The sequence below is a fragment of the Stegostoma tigrinum genome, chromosome 14 (genome assembly GCF_030684315.1).
Source record: "Stegostoma tigrinum isolate sSteTig4 chromosome 14, sSteTig4.hap1, whole genome shotgun sequence".
Taxonomy (NCBI): Eukaryota; Metazoa; Chordata; class Chondrichthyes; order Orectolobiformes; family Stegostomatidae; genus Stegostoma; species Stegostoma tigrinum.
The window spans coordinates 48,934,205-48,961,304 of NC_081367.1; the positions used below are offsets into that span (position 1 = coordinate 48,934,205).

The 27,100-nt window shown below is 40.5% G+C and overlaps 2 protein-coding genes across 2 annotated transcripts in view; both read left to right on the forward strand.

Annotated features, from left to right (window-relative positions):
* The first annotated feature begins 5,772 nt into the window (after positions 1–5,772).
* LOC132210487 (integumentary mucin A.1-like) lies at positions 5,773–17,953 on the forward strand. Its single transcript, XM_059650825.1, has 4 exons — positions 5,773–5,882; positions 10,442–11,180; positions 13,448–13,536; positions 17,933–17,953. The coding sequence occupies exons 1-4, from the start codon at positions 5,817–5,819 to the stop codon at positions 17,951–17,953; spliced, it is 915 nt and encodes a 304-aa protein (XP_059506808.1). The 5' UTR covers positions 5,773–5,816.
* Positions 17,954–19,876: 1,923 nt separating this feature from the next.
* Positions 19,877–27,100, forward strand: part of LOC125457913 (adhesion G-protein coupled receptor G7-like) — a 56,182-nt gene continuing 48,958 nt past the window's right edge. The window contains exons 1-2 of the mRNA XM_048542698.2: positions 19,877–20,134; positions 22,183–22,299. Coding sequence (XP_048398655.2) covers positions 22,248–22,299 — 52 coding nt within the window. The 5' untranslated portion in view covers positions 19,877–20,134; positions 22,183–22,247. The remainder of the gene's footprint in view (positions 20,135–22,182; positions 22,300–27,100) is intronic.

Sequence of the window (27,100 nt, forward strand, 5' to 3'; positions counted from 1 at the left end):
ACCTGGGCTCTATAAGACCATAAGAAATAGGAACAGGAGCAGTCCATTTGGCTTCTTAAGCCTCTACTTCCATTGCATTGGATCATGGTTGCCCTGGCACTCCTCATGTCCACTTTCCTACCCTTGGTTTCCCTACTTATCAAGAAGCTATTTATCTCAGTCTCAAATATACTCAAGGACTCTGCCTCCACAGCTCTCTATAGCAAGGAGTTCCAAAGACTCACCACTTTCTGAGAGAAGAAATTCTCTCTCATCTAAGTCTCAAATTGGCACTGATTTATTCTGAGACTACACTCTCTGGTCCTAGATTCTTCCAAGAGGGAAAGCATCCTCTCAGTATTTACCCTATCGAGTATCTTAAGAATCCCTTAATATGCTTCAATGAGATTGCCTTTCATTCTTCTAAACTTCAGTAATTACAGTTCCTAATTTGTGTAGCCTTTACTCATAATACAATCTTTTCCTATCAGGTATCATTTAATGAACATTCTCTGAATGGCCTCAAATGAAATAATGTCTTTCTTCTTAATGAGGGTGCCAAACTTGCTGTCAGTAGTCCAGATGTCTCACCAGCACCTTGTACAGTTGCAGTAAGATTTTCCTACTCTTAAACTACAACTCCTCTAAAACAAGGATCAATATTACATTAGCTTTCCTGCTTACGTACTACACCTGTGTGCTACCTTTCTATGTTTCATGTACAAATGTACACAAGTTCCTTTCATTTTAGCCTACTGCAGTTTTTCTACATATAAATCACATTATGTTCTTTTGTTCTCCCTTCCAAAATGAACGTCTTCACATTTTCTTCTAATAATATTCCATTTGCCAACATTTTGCCCACTTACTTAAACCATGAATGTCTCTCTATAAACTGTTTGTATCCTTCTCAGTCTGCCTCTCCACCTACTGTTATGTTGTCTGTAAATTTGGCTTCAGTACATTTGTGCCCTTCAACCATGTCATTAATTTATATATCGTAAACAGTTGTGGTCCCAACACCAATCCATGTGGAATCCCACTGGCCATGGGTTGCCAGACTGAAAAAGAACCCCTTGCTGTTTCCTGCCCATGAGCCAATTCTCTTCCATGCAAATATGTTACCTCCAACATAATGGAATTTTGTCTTATCACTTAACCTTTTGTGAGATACTTTGTTGAATGCCTTCTGGAAGTCCAAATACAACACAAACACTGGTCCCCCTCTATCCATTCTGGTTGAGACTTACTTGAAAAATTCTAAATAATTAATAAGACATGTTTTCCCTTTCATGAAGCCGTGCTGCCTCTGCTTGTTGAGATTATTATCTTCCAAATGTTCTGCTATTACTTCCTTAATAATTGATTCCAGTACTTTTCCAACAACAGATGTTAAGCTAGTTAGCCAACTTTTGCCTCCCTCCCTTTTTGAATCAGGGAGACACGTTAGTAGTTTTCCAATCCTCTGGTGCTTCTCCAGAATCCAACAATTTTTAGAAGATTACAATCAATGCATTTGCTGTCTCAGTCGGTACCTCTTTTAGGATCCTAGGATATAAGCCATTGGGCCAAGGGACCTATTTGCCTTTAGCCCCATTAGTTTCTCAAATATTGCACCTCTAATGATGGTGGTGATACTTAATTACTCCCCCATATTCTTTAGCATGAATGGAATCTTCAAAGTAGCTTCCACAATAAAGACTGATCCAAAAGACCTGTTAATATCCAAAATATCCCTGTCATTTCCTTGTTCCACAAAAGCATCTCTCCAGAATCATTTTCTTAAGGGCCTACATTGACTTCGACCTCTATCTTTGGTTTCATATATTTAAAGAAACTTGTATTGTCCTTCCTTCCCCAATACTGGTGCCATGAATTCGAATCCATTTCTCCCACGCCACTCTGAGACATGAAATTTTGTGACCCTCTGCCAATTCGCTCATGGCTCAGATAGTCACCCTGAAATTATTACATTTTGGGTTCTGCTTTGTAATTAAACCCCTAGCTGCTCATATTGTCTCAGCAGAACCTTTTTCCTCTTTCTACCCATTTCATTGGTTCCTATGTGGACCACAATAACTGGATCTATCTCTTCCCACTCCAAATTCCTCTGCAGCCAAGAAGAGATATCCTGATTCCAGGCGCCAGCCAAGCAAGACAGCCTTTGGGAATCTAGATTCCAGCCACAGAGAACAGTGTCAATTCCTCTGACTATACTATTCCTATTACAACTACACTTTTCTTTTCTCCCCCCTCTTGAATGGCTCCCTGTACCATGGAGCTGTGGTCAGTTTACTCGTCCTTCCTGCAGCCCTTGCTCTCATCCACACCCGGAGCAAAAATCTCAAATCTGTTAGACAAGCTCAAGGGCTGAGGCTCCTTCAGCATTCACCTCCTGGATCCCTTTACTGCCTCGCTTGTAGTCACATTCTTCTGCCCCGACCACTGACCGAATTCAAGATAGTTAATCTAAGGGGTGTGACTGTCAAACAGTGTCCAGGTAACTCTCCCCTTCCCTTATGTGTTGCAGTGTTTGAAGCTCATCAACTCTGAGCCTGAGTTCCTCAGGCATCCAATACTTACTCCAAATGTGGTCACTATGAACCACAGTGGGGCCCATTAGCTCCCACATCATGTAGTTACAACACATCGCTTGTCCCTGCATCTCTCTTTACATAGTTGTTGATTTGTTTTAAGGAATCCGACTGTCTTGTTGTTTGTAACCTGTAAATATTTTTCCTTTACCTTCAAGTAATCTAAAATGAATAGTTATATTAGCAGCCAGTGAACTTACAGTTTTCCTGTGATATCACTTTTTACACCGGAACCTCTTGGGCTTCAATTTATTCTGTTAGAAGCACCTTATAAATTATGACCCTAGAAAAGATCTCTTTGCCTCTGCACTGAATTCCCGTGCTGCCTCCAAATCCCTCAACCATACACTCATTTGGGCTATGTCTCACTCTGGATACAATCCCTCATTCCTGACCATGCAGAGCTTATCAAACTGTCTATGCCCCTTACCGCACTCTTTATGTCATCCTCAACACTTGCCTTCCCATTTATTTCTGTATCATCCTCAAACCTTGCTACAGTACATTGTGCTTTGACACACTGGATCAATATATTATGCCTTTGTAATAGCACACTCATTCACAATGAAATTTGTGTGCAGCAAAAATGTAATTCTTCATGTTGGTGTCTTGAAAAAAGACCTATTGTACATTTCACTATATGTCTGCAAATGGAGGTTAAAATTATTTGTGATGAGTTTTAAAAATCCGATAAATAGATAAGACTTAACAGTTCATTGATTACATTTCCCTCAAGCAGACACACGAAGTGTACAGTAAATTAAAATATCTATCAGTTAATACATGATTAGGTAAAATTTTCAAACATGAACTTTTATGAACATTTTATTTTGTACAGTTAAGCATAAACTTGTTAAAGATATCTATGTGAGAGATTATTCAAAGCACATGATAGAAGGAACAAAATGCAACTATCTTCAGTGAATTTATTATTACTAATGCAGTTAACAATGATTACTGTTCTTTTTCTTGCTAGCATGCTGAGATGAATTTAGAGATATCTCACTACTGTATTGAAAAACTGAACAAAGAATGTATGTTACTTATGTACCTTGCTTCTGCTTAGTGTAGGGGCTTGATGGATTTTTAGGCCTTCAATTAACATGCTCAACGCATTAATATCTCTTTATCTCTAGTTCCCTGTCTACCTGGACGTCAGCAAATGTCAACATCAAGACCTGTTTTTAATCGGGAGTAGGTGCAATAGATGACGTCCGGAAATTAGCCTCTTCCAGGTGTATTCACACTGAAATATCACAGCAGGGATAATTCCACCCCTGCCCAACACCCAAAAATAGCACTGTAAAATGCTCTCCTGTTACAATGCTTGTGGCACAATGATAGTGTCTCTATCTTTGAGCTAAAAGGCTTGGGCTCAAGCCCCATCAGCTCCAGAAGTGTGTAATAACATCTTTGAACAAAAGATTGATTAGAAGATATCTAAAATGCTCTCTTTTGGTCTCAGGAAAACTGGTGTCTGCTTCCAGTGAAGGTGCATCTGGCTGGAAAATTCTGGATGCCCAGGTAATTAAAAACAACTGACAAAGAGAATCTTGAAAGAAGATCAACGAGCCACAGACAAGATAATGAGGAAGTGGTCTTGAGAATTGTGAAAAATGGCAAGAACATTTAGCAAACTTTCAAGATCTGCTCAAGCGGACAGATTAGTTGGAAGGGGAGGTAGCAGCAGAACTTGGAGGAGGCAGCCAGGTGGTTAAGGAGAACATGACAAAGGAGACACACCTAATAAAAAGCCCTTATACAATCTAGTGGGAAGAAGCCATTGATGTCTGACATATGTATCAGCAGATGCTCTTCATTGGATAAGGAAAGCTACCAGCAGGAGGAAAAGTAGCAAAGCACGAATTCTGACAGTCAACTGGGTACTAGATTTCAACTAGAAATGTTAATTGAACTCAGGCTACATGGCTGTGTAGATGCACCTGATCAAGGCAAGGTAGTTCTGTCCATTCAGGGAAAGACACCTGCTTCTTAGATGTTCTAAGCACTCACAGTCAGATTAACTGACATTAAAATTGCATTCTTCTCTGAATATTGCCCCTTACTGGCTGACTACCACCTAAAAGAATACAGGCATCGGGGGCTGGGGCAGGGGATGTGGCGAGCCGATGGCAGAGAGTAACGTAAGTAAAATGTATAACTGTTGGCCCCAGAAAGACTGAGGAATATAAAAAATGGTTTGGAGACATCTGAGTCACCAAAGCACTTAAAAGAAACAATCAAGCTCGATGTTGAGGTTCTTCAGCCTCAAAGATGTTCAGAAGTTGAGAGAGACGATGAGGAAGAGAGAGAGAGAGAGAGAGACAGACAGAGGGACATGAACCAACTCCAGAAAAGTGTTTAGAATCTGCTTCTTCTGTAATGGAGTCAATGTTGAGGAGAATCTTGAAGATGTGATGAGTAAGCAGGCCTCATTTCTATTCCTCAGAGAACTCTAAGATAATTATATCAGTCAGGTACCACTCCGTGGAGCCAAACATGACCTGTTTATATCTTGGCAGTCATACCAAATGAATATCAATTTACCCATTTCACTACTACTGTTAATAGAAGAGTTAATCCATTTTCTTTATGCCAAAAGAACATAAGAAATGAGAACATTATAAAATGTATAATCTACTCAGCCCCTCAATCCTGCTCCACCATTTGACATGCTAATAGTTAATCTTTAGCTTCAAATTTATTTTCCCGCACTTTCTACGTATCTCACGATTCCCTGAGTACTTCAATCTTAAATGTACTCAGACGTGTAGCATCTTCAACCTCTGGGGTACGCAGTTCCACAGATTCACAATATGTTGAGGGAAGATATGTGTCTTCATGTCAGTCCTAAATAATCAACTGTTCTGAGAGTCTAATGAAATTTCCTGAGTTGCTGAAAATTTTTGACCCCTTAAAATTAATATCCATGAATGTAAAAGTGAAACCTAGAAAAACATTTTTGCGTGAGCACTTATCAGCAGCAAACAAAAATGAAAATGTCATAAACACCTTGTATAAGCTGAACTTTCATGAGGTTAAATGAATATATTACAGGCAAAAGTCCAGATGGAAACATGATGAAGTAAACACAATTATGGAGCATTGCTCAATGTCCCAGGGTATAATAAAAGAAAGTTAGTTTAGTATTTAAAAGACAACATTCATTGGGTGTGCTCAAAACATTGTTTGACTCTTCTCCCAGTAACAATAATAGTTTGGAACTATTTCTTCAGAAAGTTCATGCACTGTACCTGTACAATGGCAAGAAATCCAATCTATTTTTGTGTCCTTTTCCTGTTATTTCTGGTAAGATTATTCTTTTGTTGTTCAGATCGAATTCTTAACTATTTGACAATGTTTGTTTTAATGAAATGGTAAACTTTAAGCATTGTTCAAATAGATCTTTACTTCCATACTCTTTGCAACGGGGTTTTATAGTTAGGAATAATTTATTTGTGGCAAGGCCTGTATTTGTGTCCATCCATAATCACCCTTGAAAAGGTGATGGCCAGTCACCTTCTTGAACCACAACAGTCCACATACTGTATGTATACCCAGAATGCTATTAGCAGGCAACACTGAAGGAATGGTGATTTAATTAGAAATCAAGTTGTGGGAACTTTCAAGCGGAGCCCTTTATCTACTGCTTTTGTCTGAGGTTATGGAGGCCATGATTTTGAAGGTGCTGGCAAAAGAGCACTGGAGTGTTGTTGAAGAGCATCGACTGCAGCTCCACCATGTGTTGGTCGTGGAGACAGAAAATGCTTAAGCTGTTAAATGGGGTACTAATCACTGGGATATTTAGTCTTGGATGGTGTGAGCTTTTTGAGTGCTGTTGGAATTGAATCTTCCAGACTTGTGCCTTTCGGTAGTGGTCAGGCATTAGAGAGACAGCAGAAGAGTTATCTGCTGTAGAATTCTCATCCCCCGATCTGCCATATTATTAGTCAAGTTAAGATTCATGTCAGTGGTAACTCCCAGGATGTTTATGGTGGCAGATAAGCAAAGGTAATTCCACTGAACGTCAAGCAAAGATGGTTAGTTTCGCTCATTGCATCATTGCCTAGCATGTGTGTGTGGCATAAATGTTACTTGCCAGTGTAAGTCCAAGCCTGGATATTGTTCAGGTCTTGCAGCACTGGTCTAATTGCTGCTTCAGGATCTGAGGAATTGTGCATGGTGCTGAACACTGTGAAACAACCAGCGAGTATCCTGACTTCTGACCGTATAGTGGAGGGAAGTTCATTAATGAAACAGCTGGAGAGGATTGATTCTCGGATGCTATCTGTGGGACTCCTGCAGTGATATCCTGTGGCTGAGACGACTAACCTCCAACAACTATATGATCATCTTCCTTTGTGCCAGGAGGGAATTTCATTGATGGAGCAGCTGAAAACAATTGGATATAGGACATGAGTTTTTAGAATCAAAACTTTACTAATGCTTCAAACACTTAAATTCATTTTCAGTCTTTGTAAAACCGGGTGAAGAAATCTAACCCAGTGTAAGAATTTTTACTGAAGCACTGCTGACCCCAGCAAACTCTCCAGAGCCAACTTAATTCAAATGTATTTCCTGTTATTGAACTGGGGTCAAACATCTACTGTGCTCTTCAGCATTAGGCTAGTGTTGACTGGGTTAGGGGAAGGCACTACAATACTGTGAAGGAGGCAGATACAAGTACTATTTGAGCATCTTCCCAGGATCCATTTGCCTGAAAAGCCAGAAATTCTGGTGCCTGTCCATTCATGGAAGGACAGGGCTGCACTCTCCATCCTAGCCATGATCATTCATGGTGCTTGTCTTGCCTTGTTATTAGTGACCCTGCTTCTGAACTTAAGGCTGCAAGTTCTTAGTGTTCCTCCAGGAATTCGAGATGGCTGAGGAGAGGACCACTTGTGAGCATTCATCAGTTTGTTATCAGCATGTGAATCCTTCCAATTTTTCGCACTGTTCAGCAAAAGAAAGATTGTGAGGGTATGAAAACATTCAAAGAAGCCCCTTTGGTATCAGGGCCAAATTGTGAACAAATTTTAAAAACATTTTCAGGGACCCAGTCTGGTTTGAGACTTATGATAGATTCTTAGACTTCCCTTTGGAGGCCTGTATACTTAGTCTCATTGTCATTTTCAGACGCATTAGATTTCTGACTGGTCCTGTGGAAATTCTTTTAGTAGGGAACCCATTGCCTTGTCTCCTTTGCCATTTGCTTTGTAAAACTTTGGTAATGGCTCCACACTCATATTGGAAACAGGGAACTAATAGAACCGACTGAGATAAAGTGCAGCTGCCTTTAAATCATTTTTGTGGCATGGAGGGTGATGGGGTGACTGTGAGGAGAAATTGTTCCCATTACTTTCCCATTGCCTAAAGAAAACCATTGCAGTGGAGATCACCCCTGTGAAATGCCCCTTTCATGTAATTTCACAAATGATACAAGCTTCAGTTCTTTGTGGTGACCACGTGTGCTGGTGAGGCCAGATGCCGCTCCTGGCTAACTGCATTTCAGAGCTGGAGCTGTGGGTGGACTCATCCATGATGCTAACCATCTTATGAATAAGACATTCTGTGTGGTCATCACAATGTGTACAAAGACTGAAAAGGCAGAAAATGACCATCAGGCAGTGTAGAGAATGGCAGGTAGTACTAGAGTCCCCTGTGGCCATCCACCTTTCTAACATATATACTGTTGGGGGAGATGACTGTGTGGGGGAATGCAGTGGTAGCCAATCTCATGGCGCCATGGGTGGGTTTGCTGCAAAAGAGGGTGGAAAGGAACAACAGAGATGTAGTGGGAGGGAAGTTAACTGTAAAGGGAACGGGCAGGTGGTCTGTTTCTGCAGCTACCAAAGAGGATCTGGGATGGTATGTTGCCTCACTGATATCAGGATCAGGGATGTCATTCAATGGTTGCAGTGCATTTTGAAGGGGAAGAGCAAACAGACAGATATGGTCAATATTGGTAACAATAACATAGGTGGAAAAAGACAGGGAGCTAGGCGGTTGATTAAAACCAGGCGCCAAAAGGTAGTAATCTCTGGATTACTTTCAGGGCCATGTGATCGTGAGTATAGGAGTAGCAGCTTGGTCCAGATGAATGAGTGGATGGAGAGATAGTACAGGAGAGAGAGCTTTAGATTCCTGGCACTTGTGGATCATTTTTGGGGCAGGAGAGGGTGTTAGAATCAGTACAAGAGTTGCACCTGAGCTGGAATGAGGCTAGCCTCTTCCAGAAAGCTTTGTCAGAATAGTTGGGGAGGGTCTAAACCTACCCATTGGGGTTTGGTGGGGTGGGTGGAGTGGGATCCTGGCAGGACTGCAGAGCCTTAGATCTGATCCAAAGTAAAACAAAGCAGTGTGGATACTGGAGATCTGAGACAAAAGCAGAAAGTCCTGGAGAAATTCAAATGCTGGCATCTGTGGAGAGAAATACAGTTTAGATTTTGAGTCTAGTGACCCTTTTTCACAACAGGACTGGACTCAAAATGTTAGATCTGTTTTTCTTTCTACAGGCACTGCCAGACTGAGCTGAGCTTCTCCAGCTTTTTTTTTCCTTTTTGTCTTAGATCTGATGAATTTGTCATGGAAATGATTTACTCCTGGCAATCATTTGCCCTCATATGCTATTTGAACAGCAGGAGACCTATGTTGGGTTTTCATTTGGTTGACATTTTTATGTATGCCTGGTATTCTCTGATAGACTTCATTGAAACAAGGTTGATCCCCTCTATTGATGGCAATGACTGAGTGGGTTTGTGCTGTGCCATGAAGTAGCAGTATGTAGTGGAGTATAATTCTGCTTCAGCTGATGGCCCACATCACCCCATAGATGCCCAGAAAATTTTCTTTCCTAAGGACATCAGTGAAACAGATGGGTATTTATGCCAATGGCTACATTAAATTTTTAATTCATCATTAGACTTTTAAGCCCAGATATTTTAAAATTCAAATTCCATCATCTGCCATGGTGGGATTCGAACGGGGATCTCCAGAGGATTAGGTGGTCACCCCTACAAGTGGGTATCTAGATTACTAATCAAGCAACAACACCACCACACCATTGCCTTTTGTTCACCATCTGAGTGGCCCACACTTACTTGCAAAATACAGGGCATAGGGGTTTAGAAGAGATTTGTGGTAAATGTTTTCACCCAGAGGATGCAGATATCAGCAACTCACTGTCTAAAAGGGTGGTAGAGGTGAGCGTGTGCACAACATTTAAGAAGTGTTCAGAAGAATATTTGAAACACAACAGTATACAAGACTTTGGGCCATGTGCTGGTTAGAATAGATAGGTTTTGATAACCACCTTAGAGCTAAGTGGTGTAATGCTGTAAAACTCTATTGGTGATGTCACTGGATTAGTAATCCAGAGATGTAGGGGCTCATGCTTACGGGTTAGAATCTCATTGTGGTATTGCTGAAATTTAAAATCTAGGAATCAAAATCTGGAATTGAAAGTTAGTGTCACTGATGATGACCATGGGACCATCATTGATTGCTATAAAACTCATCTCATTCACTAGTGTCCTTTAGGGAAGGAGATGGCTGCTTTCACCTGGGCTGGTAACTGTGATATCAGACCACAGTAATGTGGATGACATTTGGTTTACCTTTTGAAATGGCCTTGCAAGTTATTCAATTCCGAGATTGCGGGATATCTAAGGCATATTTGGATATATGGCTCTCTATTATCTTCCTTAAGTCATTAAGAAATAACAGAGTTACATAATATACATATAATAGTTGAGGACTGTGAAAGTTTCCTAAGAGAATTGTTAGTTGCTTCCTTTCCATTCAAGATTCTTCAGAATTGCAGAACAACTGCAATTAAGTGACGTAAATCTGCTCGTTTCCTTTTACAGGAATGTATTGCTGCAACAAATTTACAAACTGATCACAGCACCACTAATACAATGGAATATGAGAACATGACCAAAGAATCCATCGAAATGAATTGTACTGCGAAGCCTTCACTAGCTCATCCATCAATGTCTTCACAAACCCCAGGGTATATGTTAAAAAAGCAGAAAAAAAAAGAAAAACAAAGGCTCTTTCCATTAGTAGTCTGTTCAGAGAACAGCAAGTGCAAATCAGGAAGGAATGATCAGACAGAATACAAAGCAAAAGTAAATAGGATTTTCCTAATGTCAGCTCCAGAATTAACATCAAAGAGAGAAAACTGGACAACAGTGAATACAACGTTCCCAACAACAGAAACAACACAGAGACAAAACTGGACAACAGTGAATACAACGTTCCCAACAGCAGCAGAAACAACACAGAGACAAAACTGGACAACAGTGAATACAACATTCCCAACAGCAGCAGAAACAACAGAGACAGAAAACTGGATAACAGTGGATACAACATTCCCAACAACAGCAGAAGCTACAGAGACAGAAAACTGGACAACAGTGGATACAACATTCCCAACAACAGCAGAAACTACAGAGACAGAAAACTGGACAACAGTGGATACAACATTCCCAACAACAACAGAAATGACTACAAAGAGGGAAAACTGGACAACAGAGAAGACCCCATTCCCCACATTAGGTCCAGAAACAACGACACATGGGGAAAATCATGCATCACCATCTGGTAAGCCTGCTCCATCAGCTACTACTACCAAAATACAGTATGAGACATCACTAAATCCAACAAGCAATGCAACACCCGAGTTATCAACAGGTATAGTATGAAAATGAATCTCACTATGGGCACAAATTATACTCTATGATCAGCATTCATTTCATCTCACCTTTTTTTAAATTTTCTTCTGTTAGATGAACCTACTTTAAATTAACTCTTGAACTGTACTTGAAAATGTAAATGAAAGTGAATCATTTTTCATGCAAGTGCTTAGCTGGAAAGAAACAACACAAGCCTGTAAAGATTTGTACTGGAGAGATTTTTACTGATGATTCTGATGAACCCCTTTAGTTGGTACTAACAGGTGTGTAGTGGATAAATGGTTTATGATTGTTTGAATGATGACCACAAGAAAAAAATGTCGTGAGAGTCAAATATCAGGCAGACAGCAGTACTTTGTGCAAAGTCACGAGCTTCACAAGTTTGTACGATTGCTCAAGATGGTGAACTGAAAATGAAGCCGTCAGAGCTAAGTTTTAAGGGATAGGATGGAACAATACTCATGTCAAGAAGACAAACAGAACTGAGAGGCCAATGCAATGGAGTGAGACACTAATTCAGCATTTCCCAAGAAGAGCCGACTTTTAAGTCTGGGCTAAAAGACAAAATAGAAGAGTTGGCAAAGGATGGAATAATCCCACTGACTGAATTAGCAGCATGATAGCAGTGAAAGAACCTGGAAAATTGAGAGAATGCATGGATCCAAATCAAGTCAATCAAGTTTTGAATAGACTTCAACACCACATGCCAACCATTGAAGAAATTTAGCTGCAACTTACTAAGACAAAAACCTTTACGACCCTCAAGACAAAAAGTAGTTACTAACAAGTAAAGCTGTATGAAAACAGCAATCTTCTAACTAGATAACAAGGTGTGGAGTTGAAGGAACACAGCAGGCCAAGCAGCATCAGAGAAGCAGCAAAGCCGACGTTTTGGGTCTGGACCCTTCTTCAGAAATGGGGGAGGGGAAGGGGCCTCTGAAATAAATAGAGAGAGGGGGAGGCGATGATAGAAGGTGGATATTGGAGCATCTAGGTGGAGAGAAGATGGACAAGTCAAGGAGGTGGAGATGAAGCCAGTAAAGGTGAGTGTAGGTAGGGAGTTGGGATGGGGGTTGGTCAGTGAGGAGTGAGGGGCAGTTGGTGGAAGGGAAGACGGACAGGTCAAAGAGGCAGGGATAAGGCTAGTAGGTCAGAGGTGGGGGTGGGTGTTGGTCAGTGAGGTGGGAGGAGCGGATAGGTGGGAGAGAATACGGACAGGTCAAGGAGGCGGGGGTGAGAAGGGTGCTGATCTTTGGATGAGATCGGGGAGGGGAAATTTTGAAGATTGTGAAGTCCACATTGATACCATTGGGCTGCAGGGTTCCCAGGTGGAATATGACGTGCTGTTCCTCCAGCCTTTGAGTGCATCATTGTGGCACTGGAGGAGGCCCAGGATGGATGTGTTGTCTAAGGAGCAGGAGGGGGAGTTGAAGTGGTTCGTGACTGGGAGGTGCAGTCGCTTGTCACGAACCGAGTGTAGGTGTTCCACAAAGCGGTCTCCAAGCCTCTGCTTGGTTTCCCCTTTGTGCAGTACCTATGCTCGGTTCATGGACCATTGTTTTTGGAACAATTTGTCACAAAGAGCTTGGGGGCAAAGTCCATGTGTAGAGGCTGTGCTGGATTTTTGTTAAGTAGTGAAATCAAAGGCTATGGGGACAGGGCAGGAAAGTATATATGAGGAATGTTGGATCAACAATACCCTATCGAGTAGTGGAAAAGGCTGGAGGGGTCTAAATGCTTACTCCTACTCCTATATCTTATGATCTCATGGTCTTATTACGGGAATCATTTTAAAGTTTAGCTTAGTAATAACAGGAAAAATACTCTCAAGTTTAATTACAAACAAATGGGATTCATTTGGTTTAGGAAACCTGGTTGGCATGGATGAGTTGGACCAAAAGCTCTGTTTCCCTGCTGTCTACCTTTTGAAATAACTTAGCCACTCCCAGTAAATTAGTGAAGAAATCACATGTGAAGACTGTGAAATTAAAACAGATGTGTAGAATAGTGCTGGAGTAGCTAATCTAAAGGTACATTTTAACATGCTATCTACTGCTTCCACTTCTTGGTATAAATTGCGTGGATGGAAGTTAATATGGTGGGAGTGGAATGATGGGCAGCCATTCGCATCATTAGACTCTGTAATGTTGACATTTTATATATGTTGACTTTCAGAAACAGTACCAGCACAAACTACAACAATGTCAATTCCAGGATCAACAACTCCAGCAACAGTAATCGCCTTGACTCCAGAGGCAAACTCAGCAACCATCACGACAACTACAATCTCAACAAACACCCCCATAAATACAGCCTCAACAAACACCCCCATAAATACAGCCTCAACAAACACCCCCATAAATACAGCCTCAACAAACACCCCCATAAATACAACCTCAACAAACACCCCCATAAATACAGCCTCAACAAACACCCCCATAAATACAACCTCAACAAACACCCCCATAAATACAACCTCAACAAACAGCCCCATAAATACAACCTCAACAAACACCCCCATAAATACAACCTCAACAAACACCCCCATAAATACAGCCTCAACAAACACCCCCATAAATACAACCTCAACAAACACCCCCATAAATACAACCTCAACAAACACCCCCATAAATACAGCCTCAACAAACACCCCCATAAATACAGCCTCAACAAACAGCCCCATAAATACAACCTCAACAAACACCCCCATAAATACAACCTCAACAAACACCCCCATAAATACAACCTCAACAAACACCCCCATAAATACAACCTCAACAAACACCCCCATAAATACAACCTCAACAAACACCCCCATAAATACAACCTCAACAAACAGCCCCATAAATACAACCTCAACAAACACCCCCATAAATACAACCTCAACAAACACCCCCATAAATACAACCTCAACAAACACCCCCATAAATACAACCTCAACAAACAGCCCCATAAATACAACCTCAACAAACACCCCCATAAATACAACCTCAACAAACACCCCCATAAATACAACCTCAACAAACACCCCCATAAATACAACCTCAACAAACACCCCCATAAATACAGCCTCAACAAACACCCCCATAAATACAGCCTCAACAAACACCCCCATAAATACAGCCTCAACAAACACCCCCATAAATACAGCCTCAACAAACACCCCCGTAAATACAGCCTCAACAAACACCCCCATAAATACAACCTCAACAAACAGCCCCATAAATACAACCTCAACAAACAGCCCCATAAATACAACCTCAACAAACAGCCCCATAAATACAACCTCAACAAACAGCCCCATAAATACAACCTCAACAAACACCCCCATAAATACAACCTCAACAAACAGCCCCATAAATACAGCCTCAACAAACACCCCCATAAATACAGCCTCAACAAACACCCCCGTAAATACAGCCTCAACAAACACCCCCGTAAATACAACCTCAACAAACACCCCCATAAATACAACCTCAACAAACAGCCCCATAAATACAACCTCAACAAACACCCCCATAAATAAAACCTCAACAAACACCCCCATAAATACAACCTCAACAAACAGCCCCATAAATACAACCTCAACAAACAGCCCCATAAATACAACCTCAACAAACACCCCCGTAAATACAACCTCAACAAACACCCCCATAAATACAACCTCAACAAACAGCCCCATAAATACAACCTCAACAAACACCCCCATAAATACAACCTCAACAAACACCCCCATAAATACAACCTCAACAAACACCCCCATAAATACAACCTCAACAAACAGCCCCATAAATACAACCTCAACAAACACCCCCATAAATACAACCTCAACAAACACCCCCATAAATACAATCTCAACAAACACCCCCATAAATACAACCTCAACAAACACCCCCATAAATACAACCTCAACAAACACCCCCATAAATACAACCTCAACAAACACCCCCATAAATACAACCTCAACAAACAGCCCCATAAATACAGCCTCAACAAACACCCCCATAAATACAGCCTCAACAAACAGCCCCATAAATACAACCTCAACAAACACCCCCATAAATACAACCTCAACAAACACCCCCATAAATACAACCTCAACAAACACCCCCATAAATACAACCTCAACAAACACCCCCATAAATACAACCTCAACAAACACCCCCATAAATACAACCTCAACAAACAGCCCCATAAATACAACCTCAACAAACACCCCCATAAATACAACCTCAACAAACACCCCCATAAATACAACCTCAACAAACACCCCCATAAATACAACCTCAACAAACAGCCCCATAAATACAACCTCAACAAACACCCCCATAAATACAACCTCAACAAACACCCCCATAAATACAACCTCAACAAACACCCCCATAAATACAACCTCAACAAACACCCCCATAAATACAGCCTCAACAAACACCCCCATAAATACAGCCTCAACAAACACCCCCATAAATACAGCCTCAACAAACACCCCCATAAATACAGCCTCAACAAACACCCCCGTAAATACAGCCTCAACAAACACCCCCATAAATACAACCTCAACAAACAGCCCCATAAATACAACCTCAACAAACAGCCCCATAAATACAACCTCAACAAACAGCCCCATAAATACAACCTCAACAAACAGCCCCATAAATACAACCTCAACAAACACCCCCATAAATACAACCTCAACAAACAGCCCCATAAATACAGCCTCAACAAACACCCCCATAAATACAGCCTCAACAAACACCCCCGTAAATACAGCCTCAACAAACACCCCCGTAAATACAACCTCAACAAACACCCCCATAAATACAACCTCAACAAACAGCCCCATAAATACAACCTCAACAAACACCCCCATAAATACAACCTCAACAAACACCCCCATAAATACAACCTCAACAAACAGCCCCATAAATACAACCTCAACAAACAGCCCCATAAATACAACCTCAACAAACACCCCCGTAAATACAACCTCAACAAACACCCCCGTAAATACAACCTCAACAAACACCCCCATAAATACAACCTCAACAAACAGCCCCATAAATACAACCTCAACAAACACCCCCATAAATACAACCTCAACAAACACCCCCATAAATACAACCTCAACAAACACCCCCATAAATACAACCTCAACAAACAGCCCCATAAATACAACCTCAACAAACACCCCCATAAATACAACCTCAACAAACACCCCCATAAATACAATCTCAACAAACACCCCCATAAATACAACCTCAACAAACACCCCCATAAATACAACCTCAACAAACACCCCCATAAATACAACCTCAACAAACACCCCCATAAATACAACCTCAACAAACAGCCCCATAAATACAACCTCAACAAACACCCCCATAAATACAGCCTCAACAAACACCCCCATAAATACAACCTCAACAAACAGCCCCATAAATACAGCCTCAACAAACACCCCCATAAATACAACCTCAACAAACACCCCCATAAATACAGCCTCAACAAACAGCCCCATAAATACAACCTCAACAAACACCCCCATAAATACAACTTCAACAAACAGCCCCATAAATACAGCCTCAACAAACAGCCCCATAAATACAACCTCAACAAACACCCCCATAAATACAACCTCAACAAACACCCCCATAAATACAACCTCAACAAACACCCCCATAAATACAACCTCAACAAACACCCCCATAAATACAACCTCAACAAACACCCCCATAAATACAACCTCAACAAACAGCCCCATAAATACAACCTCAACAAACACCCCCATAAATACAACCTCAACAAACACCCCCATAAATACAACCTCAACAAACAGCCCCATAAATACAACCTCAACAAACACCCCCATAAATACAACCTCAACAAACAGCCCCATAAATACAACCTCAACAAACACCCCCATAAATACAACCTCAACAAACACCCCCATAAATACAACCTCAACAAACAGCCCCATAAATACAACCTCAACAAACAGCCCCATAAATACAACCTCAACAAACACCCCCATAAATACAACCTCAACAAACAGCCCCATAAATACAACCTCAACAAACACCCCCATAAATACAGCCTCAACAAACACCCCCATAAATACAACCTCAACAAACACCCCCATAAATACAACCTCAACAAACAGCCCCATAAATACAGCCTCAACAAACACCCCCATAAATACAACCTCAACAAACACCCCCATAAATACAACCTCAACAAACAGCCCCATAAATACAACCTCAACAAACACCCCCATAAATACAACCTCAACAAACACCCCCATAAATACAACCTCAACAAACACCCCCATAAATACAACCTCAACAAACACCCCCATAAATACAACCTCAACAAACAGCCCCATAAATACAACCTCAACAAACACCCCCGTAAATACAACCTCAACAAACACCCCCGTAAATACAATCTCAACAAACACCCCCATAAATACAACCTCAACAAACACCCCCATAAATACAACCTCAACAAACAGCCCCATAAATACAACCTCAACAAACAGCCCCATAAATACAACTTCAACAAACACCCCCATAAATACAACCTCAACAAACACCCCCATAAATACAGCCTCAACAAACACCCCCATAAATACAACCTCAACAAACACCCCCATAAATACAGCCTCAACAAACAGCCCCATAAATACAACTTCAACAAACACCCCCCTAAATACAACCTCAACAAACAGCCCCATAAATACAACCTCAACAAACACCCCCGTAAATACAACCTCAACAAACACCCCCATAAATACAGCCTCAACAAACACCCCCATAAATACAGCCTCAACAAACACCCCCATAAATACAACTTCAACAAACACCCCCATAAATACAACCTCAACAAACACCCCCATAAATACAACCTCAACAAACACCCCCATAAATACAACCTCAACAAACACCCCCATAAATACAACCTCAACAAACAGCCCCATAAATACAACCTCAACAAACAGCCCCATAAATACAACTTCAACAAACACCCCCATAAATACAACCTCAACAAACACCCCCATAAATACAGCCTCAACAAACACCCCCATAAATACAACCTCAACAAACACCCCCATAAATACAGCCTCAACAAACAGCCCCATAAATACAACTTCAACAAACACCCCCATAAATACAACCTCAACAAACAGCCCCATAAATACAACCTCAACAAACACCCCCATAAATACAGCCTCAACAAACACCCCCATAAATACAGCCTCAACAAACACCCCCATAAATACAACTTCAACAAACACCCCCATAAATACAACCTCAACAAACACCCCCATAAATACAACCTCAACAAACACCCCCATAAATACAACCTCAACAAACACCCCCGTAAATACAACCTCAACAAACACCCCCGTAAATACAACCTCAACAAACACCCCCGTAAATACAACCTCAACAAACACCCCCGTAAATACAATCTCAACAAACACCCCCATAAATACAACCTCAACAAACACCCCCATAAATACAACCTCAACAAACACCCCCATAAATACAACTTCAGCAAACACCCCCATAAATACAGCCTCAACAAACACCCCCGTAAATACAGCCTCAACAAACACCCCCATAAATACAACTTCAACAAACACCCCCATAAATACAACCTCAACAAACACCCCCATAAATACAACCTCAACAAACACCCCCATAAATACAACCTCAACAAACACCCCCATAAATACAACCTCAACAAACACCCCCATAAATACAATCTCAACAAACACCCCCATAAATACAACCTCAACAAACACCCCCATAAATACAGCCTCAACAAACACCCCCATAAATACAACCTCAACAAACACCCCCATAAATACAACCTCAACAAACACCCCCATAAATACAACCTCAACAAACACCCCCGTAAATACAGCCTCAACAAACACCCCCATAAATACAACCTCAACAAACACCCCCATAAATACAACCTCAACAAACACCCCCATAAATACAACTTCAACAAACACCCCCGTAAATACAGCCTCAACAAACACCCCCATAAATACAGCCTCAACAAACACCCCCGTAAATACAACTTCAGCAAACACCCCCATAAATACAACCTCAACAAACACCCCCGTAAATACAACCTCAACAAACACCCCCGTAAATACAATCTCAACAAACACCCCCATAAATACAACCTCAACAAACACCCCCATAAATACAACTTCAGCAAACACCCCCATAAATACAACTTCAGCAAACACCCCCATAAATACAGCCTCAACAAACAGCCCCATAAATACAGCCTCAACAAACACCCCCATAAATACAACTTCAACAAACACCCCCATAAATACAACCTCAACAAACACCCCCGTAAATACAACCTCAACAAACACCCCCGTAAATACAACCTCAACAAACACCCCCGTAAATACAATCTCAACAAACACCCCCATAAATACAACCTCAACAAACACCCCCATAAATACAACTTCAACAAACACCCCCATAAATACAACCTCAACAAACACCCCCATAAATACAACCTCAACAAACACCCCCATAAATACAACCTCAACAAACACCCCCGTAAATACAGCCTCAACAAACACCCCCATAAATACAACCTCAACAAACACCCCCATAAATACAACCTCAACAAACACCCCCATAAATACAACCTCAACAACTGTCTCGACAACTGCAACCTTATCAACCACCACCAGAAGTACAACCTCAGCTCCCAGAAACCCGTGTGCGTGTAATCCATGCAAAAACAATGGGACATGCATTGGAACAACATTGAATTATGTTTGTGTTTGCCCTCCACAATGGGCAGGAATAAACTGTACTAATTGTAAGTACATGAGCCAGTGATTCCATTGTTTTAAATTATGTCGCTCTTTTTATTGGTAGAATTCATTTAATCTATGTAGTCCTAAATATTCAACTGCAGAAGTTATAATCACAGTCAAGATCTTGTAAATGAAAACAAGTTACTTATTATTGAAATTTCTTTTCCCTACCATTTATGTTTACTAAAATAACAACACGCCTCTTCTTAAAATAATTTTTTTTATCATTTTTCTCTGCGCTCCTAATTTGTTCATTCTTGCTCTATCTTTCTATTTGCCTCATCTCTTGGGGTGCCCTTCACAAAATTTTCTGTCTGTTTCTAAGAGCTTTACCGTTTATCCTTGCATTCTTTGTGTAAATCTAGTTCTCTCTTTTCACATTGAATGCATTCCTCACAGTGCAATCTTGCAAAACACTTGTGCATTGTGCTTTATGCCCCTATAGGAATGCATTATGCATTAATGCCTATGATCCTTACAAGGCCATGAAGTATAGCATGCATTATAAAGGTTGTACTTAATGCAATTATACCAGATGTCTTAGACATTCAAAAATAAACTTGCAGATTTTTTGAGAGCTGTGTTTGCTCATACATCATCTAAGTAGCCATGTGATTCTGATGGGTGATTGGGTGTAAATTCAATTGAATTTTCTGGAGTGATTTGGAACTTGAAGTTCCTGAGGATATGATGGTTTTATGTCCTAGATTACACCAAACATGAAGCAGGATTTAAGATATGGGTATTTTACCGAGGTGAGATGAGAGCTTTAGCCTATGATGATAATTAGATCATAAATGCTTTTATTATTCCTGTAGAATTTGTTCATCTGAATTGTGGCACTGTGTAAATGAGGAGTTGGGGCCAAAGTGAGGAAATTTCCATAGTTTGAACAAGGCAGCCAAATGCTTGGTGATACTGGCCATTGAGAAATGGTTAGCTGGGACTTTTCTTTCTGCCTCTTCTGGTGGGTCCCCAACTCATGCCCATTATAACACAAGCAACCACTGTTGCCAATTAGGTCATGAGATCGCTCCCTGATGTTAGACACATCAGCAAGATCAAAAGTATAAGGTGACAAGCATTCACTTTGGGAAAGTTTCAACACAAGAAGAGTCGCTGCACTTTTGAGTTTGTCACCTCTTCTTTAATGAACATGGGTCTCAAATTTGTGTGTCACACTCCTGATATGCAGTGGAAGTGACATAAAATTATTCAAGAACAAAAACAAAGTTGCTGGAAAAGCTCAGGAGGTGTGGCAGCATCTGTGGGGGAGAAAATTCTCTCCCCCACAGATGCTGCCAGACCTCCTGAGCTTTTCCAGCAACTTTGTTTTTGTTCCTGATTTACAGCATCTGCAGTTATTTTGGTTTTTATTTAAAATTATTCAAGACCATGATATGTCAAGTGCTGTTTGAGGCTATGAACTTCAAGTGGGCCTGTTTTAGAGTAGAACTGAAAAAGAGATTAATACCTCGTCTGATACAGTACCAGTGATTTGTCCGAGTTAGTAAGAACTGCCAGTGCTGGAGTCAGAGGTAACACAGCAGGCCATGCAGCATCAGAGGAACGGGAAAGTTGATATTTCAGGTCGGGACCCTTCTTTAGAAATGTCATCTTTCCTGCTCCTCTGATGCTGCCTGGCCTGCTGTGTTCCTTCAGCTTCACACTGTGTTATCTTCTACCAGTGATTTGTGCTGCATTTGTTGATTTAAATTCAGAAAGTAGTTGGGGCATTCAGATTAATCTCTTACACCTGGGCTAGAGAGGGGAAAAGTTCAAAGTGTTCCCCCACTGAAAAAGTAAAGTTGGAAGCAGTAAAGTATAAAATAGTATGCTAACAACCACTTTCCAGTTCACATACTTGGATGGCAGTGACAGGTAGCTGGTACCCATGGCAGTGTACACAGCATGAATTAAATATTCTCAGGAGAAGAAAGGAAGCAAAGAGGAAAGGGGAGAAACCTGAATTCTTCCCATCAAAAATGATGGAGAACATCGGTTAGAAATTATTGAAAACTCTCCTGATAAATTTATTATCTTTCCCCAGTGGCTTCTTGCAATAAATCTACATGTATTGTTAATGGTACTAGTCTGACATTTGACACCATTCATATGGGATCCATCGGTCTTTCAAAGGAGGTCTGTGAGACTATGAATCCAAATGGTATGTAATTTGAATTTTTAATGTGTGGCCTATTTAACATTTATTCAATGTTTATAGCTTTCTTCTTTATACAGTACAACTACTTATTTATTTGATGATTGTATACTTACCTGTCAGCTGTTCCCATTTTATGTGAATGGTCAGCTTTTCTGACTTTACACCCCATATTCATGTTTCTGGATAAAACCCAATCTGTTTCTTGATACTCACTCATTTAGAGTCATAGAGATGTACAGCACGGAAACAGACCCTTCGCTCCAACTCGTCCAGCTATCCTAGATTAATCTAGTTCCAGATGCCAGCAGTTGGCCCATACCCCTCTGAACACTTCCTATTCATATATCTATCCAGATGCTCTTTAAATATTGTAATCGTACCAGCTTCCACCAATTCCTTTGGCAGCTTATTCCATGCACAGACCACACTCTGTGTGAAAAAGTTGCCCCTCAGGTCTCTTTTAAATTTCTCCCCTCTCAGCTTAAACCTATGCCCTCTAGTTTTTGCCTCCCCTACCTAGGGAAAAGACCCTGGGGAAAATGTTATCTTATCCATGCCAGTCATGGTTTTATAAACTTCTATCTGGTCACCCCTCAGACTGCAACGCTCCATGGAATATAGCCCCAGCCTATTCAGCTTCTCCCTATTGCTCAATGCCTCCAATGAAAGCAAATATCTGAAATAAAAACAGAAAGTGCTGGAGAAACTCAGTCCGTCTGGCAATGTCTCTGAACAGAGACAAGCAGAGATAGCATGTGAAGCTGGATGAACACAGCAGGCCAAGCAGCATCTCAGGAGCACAAAAGCTGATGTTTCGGGCCTAGACCCTTCATCACCCTCTCTGATGAAGGGTCTAGGCCCGAAATGCCAGCTTTTATGCTCCTGAGATGCTGCTTGGCCTACTGTGTTCATCCAGCTTCACACTTTATTATCTTGGGTTCTCCAGCATCTGCAGTTCCCATTATCAGAGATAGCTTGTTGGGTCTGACATGAACTATAGTTCCAAAGTCACATTGAACTTAAAATGTTAACTTGATTTCTCTCATCCATTTCTAATTGGAGCTGCTGCTTTTGGAATCAAAACTCTGCTCATATGTCAATGAGAATTTCTGGATATCTTTAATTTTATGAAGTTTATAATTTCTGCTGGCATCATAGAGTTGTAATCAAGCAAGGGAGCAGGGAACCCCATCGAAATTAGTATGTGAACTAGGTAGAGAGGGAAAGAGAAATTTGTAGAGGGGTATCAATAAGATCATAGATGAAGGAGCTGAAATTGATGATTAGACACATCAAGCATGTTGTGCACTCAAATGATGTCCTGCTTGATCTGATATTCCCAAACTCTACTTTCCTGCCTTTTCCCCATTACCTTTGATTGCCTTACTGATTAAACATCTATCTCTGCCTTGGATATACTTAATGATCCTGCCTTCTACGAAAAAAAAATTCCACCAGTTGACTGCTCGCTGAGAGAAGAAATACACCTTCATTTGTATTAAATATGTGACTCCTTACTCTGAGAATATGGCTCACGATCGACATGCCCCACAAGTAGAAACTACCTCTTGGCATCCACCCTGTCAATTACCCTAAGAATCTTGTATGTTTCAGTCAAGTCTTTCATTCTTTTAAACTCCAATAAGTAGAAGCCCACCTACTCAGCCTCTCCTCATTACAAAATTCCTTAAAACCCACGATCAACTTCATGAATCTTCTCTGGACTACCTCCAATGCCAATATGTTTTTCAAAGATTAAGTTCATTGTGCTTCAGCTATGGTCTGCCTAGTGCTTTGTATAGTTTTAGAAAGATTTGCTTAGTCTTTTTACTCCACTTTTTTTTTAAACAAAGGCCAATATTTCTTTTGCCTTCCCTATTATCTGCTGAGGCTTGCATGAAAGCTTTTTTGCGATTCTTGTATGAGGACTCTCAAATCCCTCTGTGCTGTAGTTTTCTACAGTCTTTCTTTATTTAAGTAATATTCAGCTCCTCTGTTCTTCTTGTCAAAGTGCATAACCTCATATTTTCCTGCATTATATTCCATTTGCCAAATTTTTGCCCACTCACTTAACCAATGCCATCCTTCTGCAGTCTGTCATCCTCATCACCTGCCTTCCCACTTATTATTGTTATCTACAAACTTGGCTCTTGTACATTCACTTTCCTCTTCCAAATCACTAGTATATATTGTAAATAATTGTGGCGCTATCACTGGTCCCTGTTACAGATGGCATCCTGAAAATGCCTTCCTTATCCCAACTCCCTGTTTCCCATCAGGTAGCTGATCTTCTATCCACGCTAATATGATAGCCACAGTGCAATGGTTTCTGATCTCGCTAAGTAGTCATATATGCAGTATTTAACTAAACATCTTTGGAAATCCAAATTGTAATATCCAACTGGTTCCTTCAACTCCTTTAACTATCCAGTTAGTTTTTTCTAATTGGTATTGCACCATTTTTAATTAGGCTATAACATTTTCCTAATGACAGAAGTTAAGCTAACCAGAAGATAGTTATCTGTTTTTAGTCTTCTCTCTTTTTGAAAATTATTGACATTGGCTTTTTTCAATTCTGTGGGAGATTTCCAAATCTAAGGATTTTTTGGAATATTACTGCCAGTGTATTCATTACCTCTGTAACTATTTCTTTTAACACCCTATGATTGATTCTATTGCATTCAGGGGGTTTATCAGTCTTAAGCCTGATTAGTTACCCTTGTATATTTTCTCCAGTTGATAGTTGCATTTATTTACACCTTCCTTTTTGCACCTTATTTAATATTTTTGGAATGCTTTTACTGTCCTCTCGTGTGAAGACTGTTACAAAGCATTTATTCACCTCCTCTGCTGTATTCCAGCGCCCCATTATTATTTACCCAGTCTCTTTCTCTATGTGGTCTATGTTCACTTTAGCCTTTCTTTTCCTTTTTAATCTATCAAAAAAAGCTCTTACTCTTTATTTTGATATTACTTGCCAGTTTACCCTCAAAAGTTTAATTTCTTCCTCATTTGCGTTGTTATCCTTCCTTGGCTTTTAAAACTTTCTTAATCCTCTGCAGAACCAGTAATTTTTGCGTGTTTTCTTCTTTCACATTGTTGCTATTCTTAAGTTAATTGGTTAACTGTCGTTGGTTTATCTCCTTCCTAGATTCCTTTCTTTCTCACTGGGATATATCTTTGCTGTGAGTTATAAACTATTTTCTTAAATATCTGCTATTGTTCATTGTCAATCTTTTCTGTTAATCTCTTTTCCTAGTCCTCCCCAGCTAACCCTGCCCTCAATGCTTCATAATTACTCATATTTAAGTTGAGTACAGTTGTTTTTGATCTAAGTTTCTCCCTTTTAAACTGAATGTTAAATGCTACCATGTCATGGTCCCTGGCTCTGAGGAATGTTTTGTTCTGAGATTATTTATTAAGCATGCCTTATTACGAGATCAAAAAATAGCATCATCCCTAGTTGGAGCCATAGCATTGTGGGCTGAAGGGCCTGTTCTGTGCTGTACTGTTCTATGTTCTATATTGTTCCAGGAATTTGACTCAGGTCAAAAGAATTTTTCATCATGGCTACCACTGCCAAGTTGATTTTCCCAATCTATATGAAGGTTAAAGTCACCCATGATAAATGTGCTACCTTTCTTCCATGCCCCTATTATCTCCTGATCTGTTCTTTGTCCTACAGCATAGTTGCTGTTCGAAGACCTATGGATTCCCCCCGCCACTGCCTGCTTCCACTTGTTATTTCTCACCTTTACCAACATGAATTCTAAATCTTACAATTCACAATCATTTCTTCCTATTATAATTTATTCCAGCCCGTACTAACAAGCTTTCCCTGCCTGTCCTTTCAAGAAGCTACATATGACTGAATAGTTAGCTTTGATCTCCTTGTAACCATGTCTTTTCTATTTGTACCATTAATTCATTTATTTTGTTTTGAATATTATGCACAGTAAAGTAAAGATCCATTAATTCTGTCTTTTTTATCAACTTTTCCCCCTTTGGCCCTATTTGTGCTTCTTAATGTTTCTACACTCTGACTCTTGCTGTCCCACTCTGGGTATCATAACCCAGCATTTCTGCCAGATCCTTTTGCTTTATGGGTCTATGCAGACCTTCACCAGAACCCTCCTGCTTTCTAATTAGTTGAAAACCGCCTCTAAAGCCGTACTCATTCAATTTGCCAGGATATCTCTACAAACTCAGAGGAGGACTGGAGTTGGAGAAAGGGTGAGAATTTGAAAAGGAACACCCATGAACTGATGGGTGTTGGAGTAGGGACGTGTGCTGGCATGAACTGAACTGGAATGGAGGATGAGGCAGACGGCCACTGTGAACTTGTAAATTGAGAGAGGTAGAGTGAAGGAATATGAAAAGTATGAACAAAAACAGAAGTTGTTGGAAAGGCTCAGCAGGTCTGGCAGCATCTGTGAAGGAAAGAACAGAGGTAACATTTTGGGTCCAGTGACCCTTCCTCAGGACACCTGAGTTTCCTTCACAACTGCTGCAGGACTTGCTGAGCTTTTCCAGCAACTTTGGCTTTGTTCCTGATTTACAGCATCCGCAGTTCATTTGGTTGAAATATAAGAACATGAGTAGAGGGGTTAGATCTAAGAAGGAATAGTTTAATACTCGTAGAAAAAGATTAACAGTTGATGGGTAAAGGGTATCAACATGTAGATGGAAAAGAGTGTGTTCTAATCTCTCACGTATATGGAAATAATTCAAACATAACATTATTATCAGATTTTATGAAAAATGTTGCCAATGTGTACTCTAAGTAATTCTTAGTTTATTTGCA

Coding starts and splice junctions, on each gene's coding strand:
- LOC132210487 (XM_059650825.1), top strand. CDS start 5,817: ATGCACTGTACCTGTACAATGGCAAGAAATCCAATCTATTTTTGTGTC. Junction 5,883..10,441: donor TCCTTTTCCTGTTATTTCTG/GTAAGATTATTC, acceptor TTCCTTTTACAG/GAATGTATTGCTGCAACAAA. Junction 13,537..17,932: donor TGACTCCAGAGGCAAACTCA/GCAACCATCACG, acceptor CCATAAATACAG/CCTCAACAAACAGCCCCATA.